The following is a 24,358-nucleotide window of genomic DNA, read 5'->3' on the forward strand; positions in this document are numbered from 1 at the left end:
TTTTTTTTATCTCTTTCCTTTTTATCGGTACCGGGGATCGAACTCACGACTGCCTGCTTTGAAGGCAGGCGCATATGCCGCTGAGCTAAATCCCCAGCCCCTTGCCCTCCTTTTTTATAAAATTTTAGTTTCCATTTTATCCTTCTTTTCTCATTTTTTCCCTTTCCCTTTCTTTCTTTTCCCCTCCCTAGCTTTCCTTCCCATTGAATACTTTCTTCTTATTTAACAATATCTATTATACATTTTTTTCCTTATTTATACTTTTGGTTTCTCACACCAGAGACAATGTGGTATTTACACTATGTGTCTGATTTATTTCACTTAAAACCACGTCTTTACTAATTCATTGGTTGATGACCATTTAGGTTAACTTCAAGATTAAAGAAGGAGAAACTGGCATTTTCAAATCTTAAATTACTCTGTATTTTTCATAGCAACATCATTTCATGTTTTTGAATAAGAGTTATCATAATTAATTTTGTCACATTTTGTGATAGGGTTACATTAAAAGTTTCAGGAGTTCTTTAAAAAGATGTAATAATAAATATATGAGTTATTATAAACCAACATACTATTACAAAATTACATATTATAGCCAATATATGAAAAGAATTCCTATCTCATATAGACATTTGGTAACCAAAACCTTAAAAGAAAAACAGGTAAATACAGATACCAAGCAATACTATTTAAAAAAGGAAAGATCCCAATGCACTACAGATATTTAATATTTTCAGGTTATTTTTAAATGGTATTTTAAAACACAGGACTAGTCGTTAAAATTTGTTTTGTGGCAAGTATTCCAAGTATAGAAGCATTTCTTCATGTCGTGTTGACACTGGTCAAACTGCTCAGTGTCCCAAAGCAAGCTGAAGTCTGGTGTTAGCCTTCACAGTGCTTCACATAAGGTGCTTTCTTTTTTCATGATGAAAATCTTCTGTTTGCTTGAGTCAATATTGGTTGTACTGTTAAACTTTTTCTGATTCAGATTCTATACCAGCCTATTTCATGGCAGAGTATTCCACAACAATTTTCACACATCTCTTTGTATTTCTTCTATAAAAGTATTTATAGAAGTATTTATGTACCAAGAACTATAGTCCATATCAAACACTCAAAGGTTAGAATAACAGTGAACACTACTGGGCTCTACAATGTGACCTTTGGATAGTGAGGTTAACAGCACTATACAGAACCATGATTCAAAACTGCCAACTAAAGGACTGCTTCCAAAGTTGATTATATATTGAAATAAGATGCCCAGGATTTATATTAATGGTTGCTATGTGTACAAACAATATATTTTCACTGATAAGAATGACTCAGTGTTTGCAATGGACAGGGTGATGTACACATACTTACACCATGATAACAGTGATAAGCTAGATCAACTGTTTTGCCTATCATCCCTTCTCTTCTGCATGTTCCTGTCCCAGTTCTGGAAAAGTTCGTCTTTGAGTGATATGCCATGGCTGTACTCCTGCTTCTGACATGTTGCCAGTGAATTTCTGTAAACTAGTAATGCCTAGGTTGACTGTTACAGCTTTAGCTCTTGGAGAGTCTTTGCTTTTTCCTGTTTTTTAAAACTAATTTATCTCATGATTTGGAACAACACAGAAATGTCCCTGTAAACACAAGGAAGAAATCAGTGATGGAAACACTACTGGAAACCAGTTCACCACAAATGTGTCATTGTACTTCAGGACCCTCTGGTTCAGTTTCATTGTCAATTTGTCCTTCCTTAGGCTGGGACCACACTATTACTGTAGCTTTACAGTAAGTCTTAAAGATAGGCAGAGGGAACCTAGCTTTGGCTAGGAAGTACATGCTGCTGGATAAAATAACACTCATTTTTCATTTTAAAGGGCTGCTCAGTTTACAAAATTCTTTCACTTCAAATGTCTGTGTAATAATTCTAAACTGAACAAGTATTTACATTGTCTCTGCAGACAAGAAACCTCATACTCAGCATAAGTGATGTCCCCTAGTTGATGAAGCTGGATGGATGGCAGTGAGACTGTCTGTTCCTCTTGGGATTGTTTCTTAGCCTCCCCACTTACCATCTTCCCAAGGTTACACAGGTTTCTACTGCCTGAACGGTCCACAATCTGCAGCATTTAGCCTGTTTTCTCCTATGCATTTCTGTGTGCTGCTTTTCCATTTTTTCACTCGTTACCTCCCCCCCCCCCCCCCAGGATGTGAAGTTCCTGTACAACAGCAGGATCTTACATTCCACTCCCTGTGTTCTCAGTACCTGGCACAGGGCCTGGCAGAGGTAGTCCTTCATCGTTTTGTTGCATACATGAAATAAATGCATTCTTATCCAAAAATATTCTTAGCCCAAAGGAATGAAGGAATGTTCCACTGTGAAAACCACCTCACACAGCAACATGAACTGGAAAAATGTAGGTAAGTGAGCGCTAGAATATGCTTCTTGTTGTATCCACCACGTCTCATGCAGAATTCAGATTCCATGGGCATGACTGTCTCTGTGTTTGGGAGATGATCTGGGTGGAGGAGGGTGGGGAATGTTGGATAGTCTGTGCTCAATTTAGAAGCCAATCCCTCAGAGACTGCTGAAAAGCTATGATTCTTATTTACAACACAGAATATGAGTTGAAAAACAAAGTTAACATTAAATAAGTTAAGTTGTATGGTAGGACATATTTTGTGGAATAGGGGTATAAATTTATTTATGTATGTATGAATGAGAGTGTGAGAGTGAGATACAGGGAAGAACATGGATGTGTTATCTGAGTGTGTGCGCAGTCTTCAACTTCAGCATGGTTGTGAACAAGAAATTGGCTAAATTGCCTTAGGGCTATAAAGAGTCAAAGACCGGCCAAGGATTTAGCTCAGCAGCATAAGCACCTGCCTTGCAAGCCTGCAGTTGTAAGTTTGATCCCCAGTACCGGGAAAAAAAAAAAAAAAAAAAAAAAAAAAACAACCACCCAATTAGAAACACTTTTTCCAAGAGCTTGGTTTCAATACTTAAACAATTCCCCACTGTTAATTCACTTCAATTCAGTACAGGAAAGATTAGTGAAAAATGCAGGATATTACTTTAATACTAATTCCTAAATTAAGAATGCAGCTCAACATACAGCTAGTTGCAGCTGAAATCAGAACATCTCAGATTTTTAGAAGTCTGGATGAAATTTATTTTAGCATTAAAATTTACCTTTTACTCCAATGAAAGGACTTATTGATCAAACCAACAATGTAATCAAAGGTATAAGAGGAAATGCAAAACAACATACTCCCCCATACCAAAAGCCAAACATTTCAAAACTACTTTTTCAACATGTACAAGATTTTTTGGGAGGCCAGGGGGTGATATCTAGGATTGAACCCAGGGGCGCTCTACCACCAGATTTTTATTTATTGTTATTTTTAATTTTTTTTTTTTTTTTTGCAGTACTGGGTGTTGAACTCAAGACCTTTGCATTAAGTTAATTCCTAGCACATTTTAATTTTGAGACAGGGTTTCATTAAGTTGTCCAAGCTGTGCTCAAACTTTCCATCTCTCTGCCTCAGCCTCTAGAGTAGTTGGGACTCAAAGAATGCATTTATGTTCAGGATTTTAAATATGACCAATTGAACATTTATCTATACAGAGAAGATCACAACTGCCAAGGCAAAGCGGACAGGAGATACACCACTGGAGAACAGGTGTCACCTTACTCTGCAGGTGCTCTCTGGAAAGGAAAAGTAGAGAAGCATGCTAAAACTGTGAGTGGAGGAGGAAGTAGAAATCTAAGTGTTCCATGAAAGCTGATTCATCTGACAGAGCCCTGCAAAGTGTCTGCAAACAACAGGTCCCAGATTACTGAAAGGAGCAAGTGATAAGGGTTGGGCTATGTCCACTGGCAGGGGCTGCACCAAGGAACCCACCCTATGTTTAGGGAGCATCAAGCTCAGGTCAGGAGAAGTACAACAGGCGAAATATCTGCAGAAAGTGAATCTCTCAAAGGCCACAGATGAGGGGGGCCAGGCAGAGTGTGGGGCATGGGAGTGAGCAACACGAACTAATTAATGGAAACAAGCAGCAATATCGCACCTACTGAGAAGTGAAGCCTCCTGCTTTCTCCCACCAGCCTGTGCCCAGAGCATAAGTAGCTAGCCTTATATTCTCCAACCTGCAATTAGAAAACCAGCATCTGAAATACCCGAGTACTTAGAGCAGATATCATATTTAATGATTGTATTAGAGTAAGAGAAAGATGTCAGTGTTCACTACTTCTACTCAACACTGTACTACAGGTACCAGAGAAAGAAGCACAATTGCTTTTATTTGCAGGTATGACTCATTAAACAAAAAATATCAATCTATAAAAGCTATACAAGGATACACAGTCAAATACAAAACTCAACTGTATTTTTGTATGTCAGCAATGAATGACTGAAAATTGAGCTTTGCAAAAAACTTAACATCTAATGATAAAATACTATGGACAACTAATAAAGCACATGCAAAATTTGAAAACTATAGTAAGTGATGAAAGAAGTCAAAGAAAGCCTAATTATATGAAAAGATGTACTACACTCATGGGTTGAAAGATTCACAGTAGTTACAATATTAATTATTCTCAAAATGATCTATAGATTCAACACAATCAAAGAGCTAGCAGGCTTTCTGTAGACCAAATTTTCTGGGAAAAGTCAATGATTTGGACCAAATTTTTATAATAGGAGAATAAATTTGAAGAATATAATATACAATGTCAAGATGCAATGCAGAGTTACAATGAGACAGAATGACACTGGTGAAAGGCCAGACAAATCAGTGACATGATAGAGTGCAGAGGTGTTGGTGTGTGTGTTCCAAATGAGGATTTTTTTTTTGACAAGTCAAGAAAATTCAATAGAGAAAGGACAGTCTTCCTTTTTAAAAGTATTGCTAGCATAATTGGATGTCTAAATACAAAAAAGAATTTGTATGCTTGCCTCACACCATATGTAAAAATTAACTTGAAGCAGATCACTTATCTAAGCATAAAACTTAAAATACAAGAAAAATTTTGTGACTAAAACTTAGGCAAAGATTTCTTATATAGCCATAGAAACTGAAAAATCATCAGAGAAAAAATATGTGATTTCAAAGCCATCTTCTTATCTCATCACTCTGCAAAGAGAAATTATCAGTAGAAGCTGCCTCTACAGCTATATCTTCTTAGCCATTTTTAGTTCATTCACTCCTAATACTGGATGACCAGGAACAGCCAATTACTTGAAGAAAGCTTCCAATGTAAGGGTCAGCAATCCAGATTAATATTCAGACAGGAAAAAGAATCTCTCAGAAAACAGACTCAAAGCAGGGAGAAGAGAAAAACTTTAAAAACTCTGGCCAATCTTTGCAACGAGGGCATAGAAATGTCTAGACAAGCTCAAATGGTGCAAACCAATGTTAACAATCAATAGGAAAAATGGATTTTTCTGTGACCTTTAAACATTTTTATCAAAACATTACAAGCTCTCTGATCATGGGTTAAAAATACAGAAATGTCAAAAAAGTAAAAAACATGACTTTCTCAGTATTCAATTTAAAACACTAAAAACTGTTGAGAATCAATGTTTTCTTTGTAAAAACTTATATTCATAAAATAAGATGAATGACTGAATATATTAATAAGTGGGAGAGAAGAGCCAAATGTCTCATTTGAAGAAATAGTTAATGTAGATACTCTTCCATTGAGGAAGCAAAACATAAAAAATCATCCCTTGGTATCCCTGGGAAGACTGCTCTAGAATCCCAAAGGATACCAAAATCTGAAGATGTCTGAGTTCCTTCTATAAAATACTATAGTATATGCATAGAGCTGATACATGTTCTGTACACAAATCATCTCTGGATTACTTATGATACTTAATACAATGTAGATTCCATATGCAGCTATAAATTACATTGCTTAGAGAACAACGGCATGAGAAAAGCATGTTCATACTCAGTACAGACTCAATCTACCTTCCAATATTTTTGATCTGCCCTTGGTTGAACGTGCAAATGAGGGTATAGTGATCACCTTTCAAAAAGTAGACCTTCCACTGTAGTGATCACCTTTCAAAAAGTAGAATTTGGAAAAATAGAATATGGTAACTTCATACAGTGGAGAACCCTGGTACTCCTCATGCAGGTGATGAAGATCAGCATCAACAGCAAAAGTCATGTTTCCAGGATGCACTAGGGGTATGAAATGATGAGAATAGCACTTTAGCTCTGTGATCTTCCATCCCAAATCCAAACCCTAGCCTGATCACTAGAAAACTGTAAGGCAAATTCAAATGGCAGACAACCTATAGAATTGCTGGCCTATCCTCAAAATTGTGAAGGTCATCGATGTGAGAAACAGTCCTAACCAAGAGGACCCTAAGGAGATACGATGAATAAACATAGTGTGGCATCCTAGATACAGTACTGACATTTATTTTGAGACAAAAAGGCACATTAGGTTAAAAACTAAGGAAATATGAATACCATATAAGCTTTTGTTAGAAACAAACTTATTTATAATAGTTCTCTTTGTCTCTCAGTGATAAACCCATGCAATACTGTAAAAAATGAAAAAAAAAATCAAGCTAAGTATAGTAGTATGCACTTATAATTCCAACTATTCAGAAGTAAGAGAATCACAAGTTTGAAGTTGGCCTAGATCCTGAGACTTTGTCTCAAAATAATAAATGAAAAATGGATGAAATGCAATACAGTATATAGCATCCTTAGGGGGTTTGATCCCCAGTACAAAAAAGTAAGAAAAGAAAAAGATGAAAAGTCAAAAGAGAACTTTTTTTTGTATATTTATTTGTTATTTGTATTTCTTCAGCTGAGAACTAAGTACTCACATCAGATGTCACATTTTTGTTTTTGTTTTGTCTTTTTCTTTTTTTATCGGTACCGGGGATCAAACTCACAACTGCCTCCTTGCAAGGCAGGTGCTTATGCCGCTGAGCTCAATCGCCAGCCCCTCAGATGTCCATTTTTGGATTGGGTCTTTGAATCTGGGGGGCTTGATGGTTTTCAATTCTTTATATATGCTAGATAGAAAGTCCTTTGTCTGAGGGACAGTTGGCTAAAATTTTCTCCCATTTTGTGGGTTTCCTCTTCACTCTGTTGGTGACTTCTTTTGATATGCAAAAACTTTTTAATAAGGCGACATCCCAGTTGTTGATTCTTTGAAGTGCTTCTCAGGTGGTCACAGTCTGTTCATGAACTCTCTGTTTACTCCATGTCTTCAAGAGTTCTACCTACCTTGGGGCTGGGGATTTAGCTCAGCGGCATAAGCGCCTGCCTTGCAAGCAGGCAGTCGTGGGTTCGATCCCTGGTACCGATAAAAAGGAAAAAGACAAAAAAAAAAAAAAAAAAGAGTTCTACCTACCTTTTCTCCCAGTATTTTTAGTGTTTCTGTTTTAATATTTAGATCTTTGATCCGTTTTGACTTTATTTTAGTGCATGGTGATAGACATGTGTTTAGTTTTAGTTTTCAACAGGTGGAAAGTCAAATCTTCCAGCATTCTTTAAAAAAGGCTTTCTTCCAGTGAAGTTGTTTCACTCCTTTGTCAAAGGTAAGGTGGCTGAGTCTGTTTGCACCTGTGTCTGCATCTTCTAATCCATTCCACTGATCCTCAGGGCTGTTTGTCTTGTTTTGCCAGTACCATGCTGATTTTTATCCCAGTAGCTTTGCAGTATAATTTCAAGCCTGAGATTGTGATACTTCCTGCCTTGCCTTTGTTGCCCAGGCTTGCCTCTGCTATTGTAGGTTTCTGCTGTTTCCAAATGAATTTTAGAAAGGTTTTCTCTAGATCAGTGAAGTATGCTAGCATTTTGATGAGAATTGCATTAAATCTGTATAACAATTTGGAAGTATGGCCATTTTCACAGTGTTGGTCCTTCCTATCCATGAGGAAGGGACATTTTTCTGTTTTCTAACAGCTTCTTGGATTTTCTTTCTTTTTTTTTTTTTTAGAGTGCTATCATTCAATGTATAGATCTTTTATTTCCCTTGTTAGACTGATTCCTAAGTGTTTCATTATTTTGGATGCTACGTGAAGGATGTGGTTTCCCTAATTTCTCTCTCAGTGAGCTTGCTGGTTGTACACAGGCATGCTACTGACTTTTTAGTGTTGATTTTGTATCTAATTACGTTACTGAGTTTGTTTATTAATTCAAGTCTTTTGGTGGAGTGTTTGGGATCTTCTCGGTAGAGCATTATGTCATCTGTGAATAACAATAGTTTAACTTCTTCCTTTCCTATCCTTATTCCTTTTCTCTCTCATCTAATTGCTGTGGGTAATGTTTCCAAAAATATATTGAATAGGAGTGATGATAGTGGACATCCTTGTCTTGTTCCTGATTTTAGAGTGAAAGTTTTCAGTTTGTGACCATTTAGTATGATGTTGGCTGTTGGTTTGTCATAGATGGCTTTTTATCAGATTGAGGTAAGGACCATCTATTCCAATTTTCTGTAGGGTTTTTTTTTAAATCAAGAATGAGTGTTGGACTTTATCAAAAGAATTTTCTCCTTCTATTGAGATGATCATGTAATTTTTTTCTTTGGTTTTGTTGATGTGATATATTATATTTATTGATCTGTGTATACTGAACCATCCCTGCATTCCTGGGATGAATCCCAGTTGGTCATGGTGTATAATCTTCTTGATGATTTGCTACATTCTGCTTGTTAGTATTTTATTCCATCTATGTTCATCAGGGAGATTGGCCTGTAGTTCTTCTTTTTGGTGGGGTCTTTCTGTGGTTTTGTTATTAGAGTAATACTTGCCTCCAGGAATGAGGGAGAATTGCTTCCCTTTCAATTTCATTAAAGAGTCTGAGGAGTAATGGTGTTCAATCTTTTCTAAATTTCTTATAGAATTCAGCTGTGAATTCATCAGGACTCAGGCTTTTCTTTGTTGTTAAGTTTTAAATTTGTTGTCAATTTCATTAACTGATACTGCATTATTCAAAATTTTTATATCTTCTTGATTCAGCTGTGGTAACAATACATTTCTACAAATTTATCCATTTCTTCTGTGTTTTCCAGCCTATGCAAGTAAAGATTTTCAAAGTAGGTATTGGTGATCTTCTGAGTTTCTGCATGATTTGTAATGATTTTACCCTTTTCTCTTTCCTTTTTCAGATATGGTTGGCTAGGGGTTTATTAATCTGACTTCAAAGAACCAACTGTTCAACTCATTAATTTCTGCTCTGGTCTTTGTAATTTCCTCTCTTCTATGGGCTTTGGGCATGACTTGTTTTTGTTTTTCTAGAACAGGTGTAGCCTTAGGTTACTTATTTGTGCTGTTTTCCTGATTTGAGAATTCATTGCTATAAGTTTCCCTCTTAGAACTGCTTTGTATCCCACAGGTTTCTGTAAGTTGTATTTGTATTTCTGTTTGATTGTAGATACTGTTTAATTTCTTCTTTAACTTTCTCTCTGACCCACTGGTTGTTCAGGAGGGTGTTATTTAAGTTCCATGTATTTATGGAGTTTTTGTGGTTTCTTTTGCCATGATTTTCCAAATTTACTACACTATGATCAGATAATATACATGGGATAATTCTGATTCTTTTGTATTTATGTATTAAGCATGTTCTATGGGCTAGTATAATGGTCTCTTTTAGAGAACATCCCATGTGCAGCTGCGAAGAATGTGTATTCTGACACTGTAGAGTGGAACACTGTGTAAACATTTACTAAGTCCATTTGTTCATAGGTTTGATTCAGTTCTATTATTTCTTTGCTGACATTTTATTTTGTTGACTTGTCTCTTTGTGCCAATAGGGCACTAAAGTCCCCTGTTACAACTGTGTTACTGTTTATAAGTTTTTTCATGTCTATTAGTATTTGTCTTATATAGTTGGGTGTTCCATATTTGGTGTTTGTTTGTTTGTTTATGTATTTTGTACTGGGGATCAAACTCACAACGTTGTGCTTGCCAGGTAGGCACTTACACTGCTGAGCTAAATCCCCAGCCCTGGTGCATAGCTATGATTGTTATCTCTTCTTCTTAAAATTTTTCCCCAAGTATGTAGTGACCTTATCTCTTTTAATCATTCTTGGTTTGAAATTTCTATTTTCTGGGTTTCTGTTGCATGGAGTATTGTTTTCCATCCTTTAACTTTTAGCCATGAATTTGAGTTAAATGTGTTTTTTGTGTACAGTATATTATTGGTTCTTATTTCTTGATCCATTTTGTCAGTCTGTTTCTTTTGATTGATGAGTTGAGGCCATTTACATTGACGGTAATGACTGGGCTTGTCTTTGTCATGATATTTTCCTGCTGTTGGTTCCCTGCCTTTTTCCTCTGTTTAACTGCTTGCCTTGCCTGCTGATTTCTTTTCCTTGTCATCCTTGGAATTGTAGTCATTTTTGTCCATGTCTAGAATATCTTTCAGTACCCTTTACAGTGTTGGTTTGATGGTCATGAATTTCTTCAACTGTTCTTTGTCATGGAAGTACCTTATTTCTACATTAATTTTGAAATATAGTTTTGCAGTATACAATACTCTGTGTTGGAAGTTGTTTTCTTTTAAGATGAAATACTTCACTGCAAGCTCTTCTTGCCTTGAGAGTTTGTGTTGAAAAATCTGCCATGATTCTGATGGGCTTTCCTTTAGAAGTAATATGTTTCTTTTCTCTAACAGCTGTTAATATTCTGTTCTTGTGCTGAATTTCTGGGATGTTGATTATTATAAGTCTGGGTGTAGATTTATCTTGGTTATGGATAATGAATTCTGTATGCCTCACTTTTCTGTATGTCAAGTTCTCTTCAAGTTCTCTGCTTGAGAAATTTTCTGTTATTTATGTCGGCTCCTTGCTTTTTCATTAACCAGTTATTGTGCTATTTTTCTTTGCATCATCTTGCAGTTGTTGAAATGTTGTTTCCTGATATTCTGTTATTTTCAAAAGGTCTTTCTGAAAGAGTTTTGGCCCAGACAGGACACTGTAGCCAGTAAAGCCTCAAGCGGAACCAAGGAGCTCCCCAAGGAGCTCCATCTCCCCTACTCCTAAGAATTTACCTGTGACCCTATCTTCCCCACCCCTAGGAATTTGCCACTGGCGCCAAACGAGTGCTAATGGGTTACTTGTGCATCCCTAATGCTCCTAAGGCACCACCCCCAACCTAAGCTACATGTATGCTCCCATTCCACATGTTCCACGGAGAGATCACCGACCCCAGGGGGAGATGTCGCACCCCAGGGTATGGGGGGGGTGATCTATCACCTCATTCTTAAAATAAAGGTCATTTATATTTCATACTTCTTATCTTTTCAGCCACCGCTGCCGCCATTCCCCACAATTCTATCATATGGTTCCCTGACCAGGAACAGCAGACGAGAGATTCCTAGGATTCTCCTAGTCTGAGTCCTCTGCCATTCTGGACCGGACTACATCCTGGATGGTTCCCTAATTCCTCACTTCTACACTCGGGAGCTGTAAACTTGTCACTGCTGGTTCGCAAACACCGACCCAATTAACCACAGGTGAGAAACCCCCAGAGATTGCCGCTGGGCCAGGCCCAGGTGGGTTTTCTCCCCCTTTCTGTGGGTTTGCGTGATGTCCTTAGATAGCACAAGGCAGAGTTTTTCTGGGCCAACCTGTGTCCACAATGAAAGACTCTCACGTCCTTCAGAGCTTAAGTTCTCACAGGCAGAGCCGTCACTAACTCCACAGAAAAAATCCACTCATGTATATATTGGTGATGGCCAATTATTACAAACTTTGGAACCAAAATACCAATCAGTCTAAAACATACTTCTTATCTTTTCAGCAGCCATCCCCCACAGTTCTATCACTTTCCTTTCATGATCACTAGCTGTGATCCTGTCTTCCAGGTCTGAAAGTCTGTCTTCAGTTTCATTCATGCATTCTATTTCTTTCTTGTAGTGATCATTCATGATTTCCATTTCTTTCTGTCATCATCTGTTTTCTTATTTATCTCTACTCTAGATTGTTGATCATTTCCTTTAAAAACACATTTTCTTTTTTTATCCTGATCTGATTTCCTCTATAACTTCATGGGTTGCTTTCTTTATTTTGGTTGCTATCATTTCAGAAACTTCAGGTGTGAGCCTCCCATTTTCTTCCATGTTGATATCTCCTGGACTTGTTCCAGGTGGGCTAGAGGTTTAAGATTGCATTTTGCTTCATCGTGTCATTTTCTATTTTAAATTTTTTATTTTGTTTTCTGTGCTGATCTTTTCTCTGAGTTTTTGTAGCAGGTAGCTATATAACTGGTATATAGGTCTCTGTAGGAAAAGTCTGTTCTTCAAGGATGTCTTCTGTCAAGTTCTGGATTCTTCAAAGCTGGTTGTCAGTCCTGAGAAAGCTTCAGTCACCTGTTGGCTCCTATTGTTATTGTTACTTCAGAGTTTTCACACCACTAGTCTCCTTTGTTCATCCAGTGCCCCTTAGTTGAGACCCTGCCAATTATTGTGTCACTAGTGTTCCCACCTGGTCTTTGGACCTTTCCAAACAGTTCACCTCACTCTTGATAGTAATAAGGAGAGGGGCCACACACGTTGTGATGCCCTCCCTGTTCTATGGTGAGAAAAATGGTTGATCCATGTTTTTAGAGATGGTATAGATCTGAGTTTTCAGAGACAGTAGTTCAATCTTTGAAAAACATCAGGAAAAGGAGGAGGGGACAGGAAGAAAGATAAGCAGGCAGACCTAGGAAACATGAAGAGCTTGTACTGGATGTTCCTGAGGGCTAATTAGTGAAAAAGAAAGCATGGGCTGAATGGTAATGTGTGAAAGCAGGGTCACCCGGAACCCACCATTGCCAAGAGCCACTGAAATGGGCCTACTCTGCTGGCAATGGTGCATGAGGTTTGTGGAACCACAGTGCCACTGTTCCCTAACATTTTACACAAAAACTTCAAATATATAGAAAAGTTTAAAGAAGTATATAGCAAACATCCATTTACTGACTACAGATTTTAGTCCTTTTGTATTTAGAAACACAAGTGCACAAGGGAACACAAATAGGAGGATCTAGAATATTGCCATCTGGCAAGCATTTGTCTTCTGCACTACCAGCAATGCAGCTGAAGGAAATGAAAACTGCTTCAGTGATTCTTGAGTGGACAAAAGGAGGCACACTTAAACAAAAGGCAGACAACACTTAAACATGGAACTCCTTTCAGGACAATGACGAATATGGTTTTGGGTCACAACAGTCATTCTTTATCCTTGTACTGGGCCTCTCCAAATGAATACAAACATACTACAGTTCCTGCTGGCTGAAAATGTGCTAGCAGAATTTTAAGTAAGCATGAATGTCAAAAAAGAACTGCCAGAAAAATGTTAAGGATTTTTACATCTGGCAATTAAAATACAGGATTTACATATTTTATACTTTAATTACATTAGCACTATTACAAATAATACAGAAATAAGTCTAAATGCATATAAAATGGGTAGCTCAAATAGGAAATTTGTTTTGCACTTTCTTGCCAGACATACAAAACCTGTGCAGGAGGCCATTTGGGTCCATTCCTAGCACCATTCATTATACTAGTACAAAAACACGATTATATGAACACAACTACTGAATATGTAACACACTGTTAGAAACTCAGATGACCTGACTTTTAATTAGGGCTAATTAAATAAATAAAGATATGGAAAGAAAACATTAATTTTCAAATATTACCGTTATTATGAAGCATGGATACAATACAGCACATCAAAAGCAATATAAATATAAGAAAAAGTTAAACTTAGCTTCATGATATTTCAAATAAAATCCTGAGATGACACACTATTTAAAGTGTAAGGTGAGAGCAAGCTTTCAGTGCCAAATTCCAAATTTCTGCATACAGGAGCTTTTACATGAAGATGCTGACTTGAAGATAGTGAAAAACCTGTCTATTTTCAAATTTAAAGAAAGGCAAGTCATTGCTAAAAATCTTCTGACTTTTAATAAAGTAACTACAAGGGCCAGGGCTACAGCTCAGTGGCACAGTTTCTAGTGGAACTGTGCCTGTCTGACAAATGCAAGGTCCCAAGTTGAATTCCTGGTTAAAAACAAGCAAGCAAACAAACAAACAAACAAACCAAAAAACTTGAATAAAGTAACTGCAAATATTTAAAAACCAGTGAAGGAAATCTTAGAGACTGAACTCTAAAAATAGACAAGGCTGGTATGTAGTTCAGTAGTAGACCACCTCCCAAACATGTGCAAGGAGCTGAATTTGATGACCAGCATTGCAAAAATAAATCCTAAAGGTACACATATGGATATTTTTTAATAAACGTAACTGTTATGCTTCACAGATGTGCTCTGTTAACATCTGTAGAACTGACACTATTATTTAGCTGGATTTGAGCAGATCTTCATCTAGACATCAACCCACCCAGGTGCAGCACATGTGCCACGGTCCACACTACAAGTAAGAAGAGAAAGGCTAGAATCTGATTTTACGGCTTGCAGAAGCAGCTCAGTGGTAAGGCACTTTCCAGCAGCACAAGGTCCTGGCTTACATCCCCAGCACTGCGGGTAGGAGAGGAATAGAATAGATGAAGCATAAAACAGACAAGCAGTAAGTAAAAAGTGAATTCAACCACTCTTCCAGATACTAATTTAAAATTTCTTACTCTAATTTAAAGATTCTTACTCTAGTCTGTTAGTCCTTTTCTAACTACTACGAGAAAAGTTTCAAATCAAATTTACTGTAAAAAACTGTATCACAAGTTGTCTGAATTTCTTTAAAATGTTTACCAAAACTTACCATTTTTACCACTGAGACAGACAGAGAGAGAGAGAGAGAGAGAGAGAGAGAGAGATAGACAGACAGAGACAGATGCTGAGTTAAAAAACAGGGCCTTGCCCAGGCTAGGTAAGTGCTCTACCACTGAGCTACAGCCTCAGCCCTTAACTATTTCTAAGTTTACATTCAACAAGGTAAAGTATATGCACATTATTGAGTGATCAGGCTCAAAAACTTTATTTTGTAAAACTACAGCATATTAACCAACGGCTCCCTCTTCTCTCCTCTCCCTGGGTTATGGCCAACACTCTTCTATTTTCTTTCTCTATGAATCTGACTTATTTTAGGTATGCTGTATAAGTGGATTCATATAGTATCTGCCTTTTTGTGACTGGCTTATTTCACTTGGCATAATATCCTCAAGGTATATGCATGTTACAGCATGTGTCAGAATTATCTGCCTATTAGGGTTACACAATATTTCACTACGTATTTTTTGCTTATTCAAGTTATGTGCAGTGCTTATGCATTGTTATTCTCAGGAGTCCTATTCCAATAACCCCTCTGAAAGGAAGTAATAGTGTCTTGATCTACTGATCCAACAGAAGTCAAAGAGCTAATAAGCTTTGTCAGTCCAACTTTTTCTAGCCAGACAGAAGGGGCAGACTATTTGCTAAAGAGTTGTACTATATCTTGATTACCAATCAGGCTTCATATTAGGCACAGCTCACAGTGAAACCAATTTTCCTGGTTAATCATTTGATTTTACTGGTAACTGCAGTTTAAAGTTCTTTGCTTTATATTCACATTCTAGTTGTGTGTTTTTGAAAGGGTTTGGCCCAGACGGGACTCTGTAGCCAGAAAAGCCTCAACTGGAACCAGGAAGCTCCTATCTCCCCCACCCCTAGGGATTTACCTGTGACTCTATCTCCCCACACCCTTAGGAATCTGCCCCTGCCGCCAAACGTGTGCCAATGAGATACCTGTGCATCTCTAATGGCTCTAGGGCACTACCCTAAGCTTAGGCTACTTATATACCCACCACGCCACCTGTCTGCCAGAGAGAAAGCCGGACTCCAGCAGCGGTGGGGGTGGTGGTGGTGGTGGTGTTAGTTCTCTCTTTCCATGTTCTCAGAATAAAGGCCTCTTTTGTTTTATACTTCTCATCTTTTGGAAATAATCCTATCAGTTTTATTTTGTTTCTGAGACAGGTTCTTGCTTTGAGACAGGGTCTTGCTATGTGATATAGGCTGGCCTAGAACTCATGGCAATCCTACTGCCTCAGTCTCCTGAGTGCTGGAATTACAGATGTGCACCATCATGCCCAGCTAGGTTCTATTTTTATTATATTTATACTACTTTCTTAAAATATCTACTTCAGAGAAGACCGATGGTCCTTTCAACTGTTCAGTTAGTAAGGGGGAAAGCAGTTGAATAAGGAGAATGGGGGATGTGGTCACTCTTTCTTACTAAAAACAAAGTATCTTGTTTTGGTTCCTTTACTTAAAATTAGCCTACCCACCAAAGACCAAGACTGGGTTCCACTACAAGCAAGACCTGAGCATATCAGAAGGATGACACTGTAGTTATTTCTGATAATGGCTTGCACCTTATCCCAGAGTCACTTTTGTCTCTTTTTAAGTTTTACATTAGTGATTCATGATACTATCTAAATCCACCCCCAAAAGAAGTGAGGTTGAAACACAGAGATTTTCTTAGGGTTTCTCTACCACTTACTTTGTTTGTTTTACATAAGAGAACTATTAAAATAGTATGTCTCTCTCAAACCTGCACTGTCAAATGTACGTGTAAGCACACCACAATCCTAAAAGGTAACGATACACTGTACTATGGATCCAAAATGCCTCTAAGTTAAAATTCTGTCTAACTGTAGCTAAATTATTTAACTTTGGTGAGACTCAATTTTCTCATATAAATCAGAAATATCATATTGCCATGGATTTTGCTGAGTTGCTGTAGAGATTAAATAAAATGATGAAAAGCATCTCACATAGGACCTGGAAAGAAAATTTTGCTTAATAAATATGAATGTCTCTTGGTTCTCAGGTTGGCCTATGGAGATCCCAGAAAATATCCTATGTGTCACTGGGCTTTATCCTAATGGGACACCAAAGACAGAAGATAAGAAAAGATAAAACAGTGATTCATCTGCATAACAGCAGTGAGTTAGCGTCTCACAAAGCATTTGACTTCTATAGTAGTCATGAATTTTGCTACAAGGTCAATAATGTAAATGAGAATTCAAATGACCAGGGAGAGCTGGCAGGTATGCTTTACTAAGGAGGCTGAAGAATACCACTGTCTCCTGCAGTGCAGAAAACCACAAATTAAGAGATTTCCAAGATGCGAATCTATGGCTAAAGGAAAAGAACACAGTGGGAACAGTATGTGTGATGCATTACTACTCATCCAGCAAAGGATGTGCCTGGGGAGGTACATGCATTCATTTATATACTTGTAAAGATGAAGGGTATACTAAAAACAAAATCTGCCTGAAGGGGAAAGGGGAAAACAGACACAAAAGGCAACAGGAGAAGACATTTTCCTGAATATGCTGGAACTACCTAATGATTTTACATAATTACAAAACAAATTGCAATTCTATAAAAAGTAATCCCTAATGAATTTGAGATGAATTATCTCAAGGGACTTTAAAACATAGGTTTGTGTGCATGTACACATGTATATGTGTTCTGGGTAAATTCCAGGACCTTGTGCATGCTAGGCAAACATTCCACTATTGAGCTGTATGTCTAGCCTCAAACACTGTAATTTGACCATTAACCCCTAACGGGATATACTCTAGTGACAAAAATAACTGCAAACTTTTTCAATAATTATGTATTAGTAATGGTGTTACAGGCAGCTGAGTTAGAAATATTATAAGCAGTCAGACGGGGCTAGGTCCTCAAAGCAGTTAGTGCAGAAGCTCAGATACCTAGCAACTGTGGGGGAGACAGACACCTGCTGTTGTGGGCCAGGCCTCAAGACAAAGGATCAAAAAAAATGCATCCCTATCCTAAGGACTGATATTCTAAATAGCTCCCTATCACTCTGAGGAAGCCAGGAGTCACCAATCATCCCAGCCCCCTAAGGGAAAGAGTCACAGCTCTCTAAGAATGCCTGCTTTCTAAGTGACTGGCTTCCCCATTTGTCCCTAATGTAATCAATTTTACCTGAATTGTTAATCTTATTGGCTATCGATAATTCTGTCCCACCTTATGCCCATCTGCCTTGTAAGTTCCCAGTTTTCCCCATCTTGAACACATCTCACCCCATGATTTTTCTCTATAAAAGTCCCTGGAAAAGACAGAGTCCTTGGCAACCCACTCGGTACCCCTTTTGTCTCTCTCTCTCTTTCTTTCTTTTTTTTTTTTGTAATATTGGGGATCGAACTCACAACCTCGCACTTGCCAGTCAGGCGCTTATGCTGCTGAGCTAAATCCCCAGTACCGAAGCTTTCCTTCTCTTAGTAAATATTTCTGCTCTTAACCTCAGCTATTTCTAAAATTCATTCTTTGATTTTAGAGAATACGAACTCATACCATACATAATAGATCAGGAGTTTCATTCTCTTATATCAATGGCAATAATAGTTTTTTGATACTATTATATACCCTAGGATTAAAAAAATGCCCCATATGATTAGGAACAACAATCTTCAGCATAGCAAGAAAGAGAATTATAATAAAAAGTTAAACAAAAAATTTAGTCTAATTAAAATAGGCAATACCCATATAAATTTATCTTAGAAATAGGAAACATAAAAAGATGCCCATGCTAACTTTTCATTCAAAAGGATTATTTAAAAAAATAAAATACCACAAACACATCTAGAACTCAGAGTACAGCATCTAAACATGATTTCCCATTTCCAGTTAACAGTAATATTGTTCTGTGGAGAAGCAGAAGGTGGAAATGTACAGGAGAAGCCTGGAATATCTTGTTAGCCTGAAATCAAAAAAGTTATTAAAAGCTATTGTAGGGGCTGGGGATTTAGCTCAGCGGCATAAGCATTTGCCTTGCAAGTAGACAGTCTTGAGTTTGATCCCCAGTACCGATAACAACAACAACAACAACAACAACAATAACAATAACAAAACATTAAAAAAAAAAAAAAAAAGCTATTGTAGGGCCATGGATTCAGCTCAGCGGCATAAGTGCCTGCCTGGCAAGCATAAGGTTGCAAGTTTGATCCCTGGTACAAAAAAAAAAAGAATAAAACCTTTTGTGATTGTGATTTTTATCACAAAGACTACAAACAGAGGCGTCTGTAGCAAAACTCTGTCTCAAATCAAAACAAAACACACTACAGACATAATGTAATTGTGCAGTCAGAAAGCCATATGGAATGCTTAAGAAAACTATCAGAACAAATGAATGAATTTAAAAGGGTGTAGGATATAAGGCCAATCTACAACAATGAATTATATTTCTATATAGAAGTAATAAAAATGTTGAAAACGAAATTTAAGAAACAATCCCATGTATATTAAAAATATACTTATTTTTTACATGAAGAAAAGTAATATAAGATAAATATAAGATTTTTACATAAAAAGTAAACGTATTAAATAAACAGATATGATTACTATAAAACTTATGTGGAATGCAAAAGATCTAGATGGGCTAAAACAATTTGAAAAAGAAGCTAGAAGGCACACGTTAGAAGGTATATGATTTCAAAGGCCGGGTGGGGTAGTGCCTGCCTATCATTCTAGCACTCACGAGACTGACAGGAGGATTGCTGCAAGTTTGAGTCTAGCCTGAGTTCCAGGTGAGTTCAAGGTCACCCTGAATTGTATGGTAAAACTGTCTCAAAAAGACTCCCCCCAAAAAAGCATATGATTTCAAGATTTATTATGAAGTCATTAATAAGACTATTTATTATTGATAGTGTGATACAAGCATAAGAAAGACATTAATTCGTGGAACAGAAGAGTCAAGTCTAGAAACAGACCTAGTCATACAGTTTAATTTTTATTAAGGTGGTAAGTTAAAGTAATGAGGGAATGTTACAGTTTGTGTCTGGATGTCCCCTCAAAGTCTTAAAAGGACATGGGGTGTAGGCTTTTTCAGGGCAAATGAATCTAGAATTTGTGAATGCTTCATTGTCTAGTGCTGGGATTAGAGAGTATGAGTGCTACATCTGCCCTAGGGTGGGTGGTCTGCATACAATAAAGGAATAAAAGAGGCTTGTTTTCCTCTTTTCTGCTCTTCCTGCTTTTGCTGTCTTCCACAGCCAGGAGCTATTGCTCCTCTGCCACACCACCCTGCCTTGGAGCCAGCTAATTATGGTGTGAAACCTCTACAAATTGTGAGCTAAATACATCTTTTCTTTCTTAATTTTGGACTTTGAATATTTTTGTCTCAGCAACAAGAGAAAAGTAACTAAACAGGGAAGAAAAGTCTTTTTAATAAATACTGCTGGAAAAATCAGATAGCCATGGGGAAAAACTAAAACCTAACCCTCATCTCAATCCAATATACAAAATTATTTTGAGACAGATCATTACTCACATCCAAAAGTTAAAGCAACAAACCTTCCAGAAGAAAACATGAGAAATAATTTTTATCCTAAGGATAAATTATCCTTAGGATAGGCAGAGATTTTTAAGGGAAAAAAACCCTTTAACTATTAAAAAAAATTCATAAAAATAATTTAATCAAAATTTTAAAAAAACCAATGTGCTGATTAAAAGACATCATTACAAAAACAATTAAGCAAACTTCAGCTTAAAAACATTATATGTAGCACATGTTAATGGACAAAGTTTGTATGTCTGTCCATAACACATAAAAAGAATTCCTTTTTATGTGAAAAATAAAAATCAATAGTAGGAAAAAACAGTCCAATTTAAAAAGAGGAAAGAGCTGGATATGGCGACACATGCTTGTAATCCCAGCCCTTAGGAGGCTGAGGCAGAAGGATTGTCATGAGTTTGAGGCCATCCTGGGCTAAAATAGTGAACTCAAGGTCAGCCTCCACCTCACAGTGAGAACCTGTCTCAAAAAAAAAAAAGCAATTTAAATAGCAGTCCCTGAAAGAAGATACCTGAAGAGCCAACAAGCACATACTAAGGTAGCCAAGGCTTTGGCTGGAGATAGCAGTCAGTGGCATAGCACTGGCCTAGTAGCGTAGGTGGTGCCCTAGGTTGGAACATCAGCAATACAGCAATAAAAAACCATGATCAACATCATTAGTCATGAGAGAAATGCAAATTAAAACCATAACAAAATACCATCTCACATCCTCTAGAATGGCTGAAATGAAAAGACCAATAGCACTATATACTGACAAGGATGTAGAGCAACCGGAACTCACACAATATACTAGTGTACTATAAAATGATGCATTTGCTTTGGAGGACTGGTTTTTATTGCCGTTCTTAGAAAGTTGAACACTAACCATCAAACATCTGAACAATCAATAGTTCTACTCCCAGGTATTTATTCAAGAGAAATAAAAACATATACTGATAGAAATTTTTTTAACCATGTGTTTGGAGCAGCCTTATTTATAACAGCCCCAAACTAGAAATCATTCAAATGTGTACCAAGAGAATAGGTAAAACCAATGTTGCATACTAATACAACAGAATCTTACTAAAAAAATAAAGCAAATGATCGACAGATAAGGGAGCAAAGAAGCATTTCAAAAACATGTTAATAAAAGTGAACAATATCACATGATTCCACTGTTTATTAATTTCAAGAATAAACAAAATCTATAGTAGTAGAAATTAAAAAATGGTTGCTTAGGGTAGAGGTAATTTGAGGCTGCATGAAAAGAGCAAAAAGAAATTTTGGGGGAGGCAAAAATGATCTCTTTTATTTTGGTGGTGGTTATATGAATGTATAGAACTGTTAAAACTCTGAACTGATACTTGTGATCTGTGCATTTTGTAGTATCTTAATCTATATTTCACTTTTTAAAATCCCCCCCAAAATTTTAAAATTACAGAGGGAAATCCATAATATCAATAGTGATTGCTTTGGAGTATTGGGATTATGGTTTATTTTTCCTTTTTATTTACATTTTCCTATATTTTAGATTTTCCATAATTAATCTACATTATATATAGATCTTCTATTTTCTACACCTACCCTTTGCAGTTTCACAAAGATAACAAATGTTGCCAGCATTCACTTTCTGAAGGGGAATTAAAGATGATTAGAAGAGTATGCTTTGAATTCTTTTCTGAAGCAGGCTGGGGTTTAGTTCTGTAGGAGGTGAAAGGAGCCAGCTCTGGCAGAAGCCACACAAGAAGACTAGAAGCACACGAGCCCCAAGCTTGGTTCCCCAATTTTATGTGTGGGCAAGTCAGACAGCCTGCATTTTTTCACTCCTAAAATGGGAGTAAGATGTATCCTGCCTGCTCCAGGAGATTTCGTGAGAGTTAACAAGATAGTTGGGGTCTAGAAAACATTCATTCTCTCAAGCCTAACAACTTTAAGTAGCAGTCACATGTGACAGTGAAAGTTTGAAAAAATACCTTTCTCAAAAGTCTGATTTGTTACTTATAATCCTAAAAGAAGCAACCAGAAAAGCTACACTAGAACAACTCTGCTCTGGTACATCAACTGCCAGCATATTTACCTGTCAGATGGGTAGTAGTGGTTTTGTAGCGTGTGAGACAAGCTCTGTGTGTTCAGTCGCTTTTTGTCGACTTCCTTCCAGCTGTCATCTGACCATTTTCTCTTGATCTGCGTCTCTTCCTGTTTTTTCCCCACATAGTCAGCATAAGTCTGGATCCGATAGCTTTCTGCATATCTGCTGGTATTGACAGCTACAAAAAAAGAACAAAATTCTTATAAAAGATGAAGTCAATTAGGAGAGCTGGCCAGAGGTGGCCCAAGGATCCCTGGGCTCGAGTCTGAGTGCTAACCTCAGCTTTGCCACCTATAAGACAGGTGATGCTGGGCACATCCTATAAGCATTCTTCATCTGAGTATCCTCACCTTGGGAAAAGTTACTGCTCTCCAATCTCCCTCAGTGTGAAGGTGCTTCATAAACCATAAAAAACAAATAAACAAAACAAGAAAACCCTATAATGATATAAGTAAATCACTGACTTTCAAAATATTTGCAGCTATCATAACTGCTAGAAAATTATGCAATTCTGAGGAAAAAAAATGAAAATAAAACCATGAGGCAAAAACTATTACTATTTTGTTAAAAATGATAAGGAAAGGTGTATGGGTAACGGCAGTGAACGCCATGTGAAATACTAAAGGGCACTGTATATCTGTGCCAGTGTTTTGCATATACAGGGCTGTGTCTAATCTTCAGAAGGGAGGAATCATTTTTACTGATGAGAAAGCAGGACGGTACCTCTAGGATGCAACATCAGGCTACTCTGACCCTATTGCCAATGCCCTTCTTGCTACTTTGAATCTCACTTTGTGGTCTACAAATTCCAGCTATCTCCACAATACCTGAGACACGGCCCTTCTCCTTTCACTTTTCAAGATGGTTATTTCTTTGTACTGTGTCTGGATGGAAGGACAGTTTGAAAGCTAGAGCTTACTTTCTCCCTGACTGCCATGTGAATGCTTCAGACAAAGGCCAGCTCAGGTTTGTTTTTATTTTTACAGTGCTAAGGATGCTAGGCAAGTGCTGTACTACTGAACTACACCCCTAGCTCCAGACAGGTCAGTTCTGTTCTAATCCCGTGCTTTCCTGTCACTGGATACTGTGGCTGGAACACACTGGTGTGTGGGAGTGAGGGGTGACGAAAGGTCTGGGGTGGATGGGTACGCACATGCTGAAGCATGCAGTTTGGGCACCTGCTCTCCTAGCCTGCTGCCACTGCCGAAAGTTATTTTCCACCCTGGCAGTGAGACTGTAAGAGCCTCACCAGCAATGAAAAGTGGATTCAGGGCAGACTTGGTACCTGGGTAGCTATACCAGTAACATTACATCAGAAACAGAATTTGTATACCCATACCCAGGAAAGCTCTTGGTACACACAGTAGTTTTTAATAAATATGTGAATGAATGCATGGTAGAGGGCAGCCAGTGGAAATAAACATGCAGAACTGGACAGGCGACTCTACTGTATCAGAGACCTGCAATCCAAGGGAGGGACAGCTGTACGAGAAGAAGCAGGCATTGCACGTGTCCAACACCTGACACTTTTTAATCTTTAAGCGGACCAGATTTGACTAAAACTTTTCAGCACAATGATTTATATAATGTTGTGTCCTAAATACTTATCTAAAAATAATTTTAAAAAGAAAAACCACAAATTTTCATTAGGAAGTCTGCTCTACTTTTCAAATCTCCATTCTACAGTTAAAAATTAAAGAAAAAATAATCCTCTAAGTATAAAGGAATTTTCATCTTCTGCAAAGTCTCCAGATAAGTAGAGTGTGGTGCTGAAACATAAGCTCAAACTAGCATGGTGAGACTCATGAGGAGATGACGCGGTGAAGGCAGCCAGCCCAGTGATGAGCAACTTCGACATACTAATCTTATCAACGTGGCCTACAATGAGACCTGCTGGTTCTACCAACTGCTGGCAAATAAGCACTTCCTGGATCTCCTTCTTACATTTCATTCTTTCACGTGGAAGGTTTATTCTGAAGCATTCTCAGAAGGAGGAAGGCACTTGCAATAATCTC

The 24,358-nt window shown here is 37.5% G+C and overlaps 1 protein-coding gene across 2 annotated transcripts in view; it reads right to left on the minus strand.

Moving 5' to 3' along the window:
• Positions 1-24,358, minus strand: part of Parn (poly(A)-specific ribonuclease) — a 157,104-nt gene that overhangs the window by 17,894 nt on the left and 114,852 nt on the right. For both annotated transcript variants that reach the window (XM_003477767.5, XM_063226571.1), the window contains one exon: positions 22,332-22,521. In XM_003477767.5, the coding sequence (XP_003477815.1) occupies positions 22,332-22,521 (190 nt within the window). The remainder of the gene's footprint in view (positions 1-22,331; positions 22,522-24,358) is intronic.

The sequence above is a fragment of the Cavia porcellus genome, unplaced genomic scaffold, assembly GCF_034190915.1.
Source record: "Cavia porcellus strain 051 isolate PalLab524CR breed Dunkin Hartley unplaced genomic scaffold, mCavPor4.1 scaffold_16, whole genome shotgun sequence".
NCBI classification, from domain to species: Eukaryota; Metazoa; Chordata; class Mammalia; order Rodentia; family Caviidae; genus Cavia; species Cavia porcellus.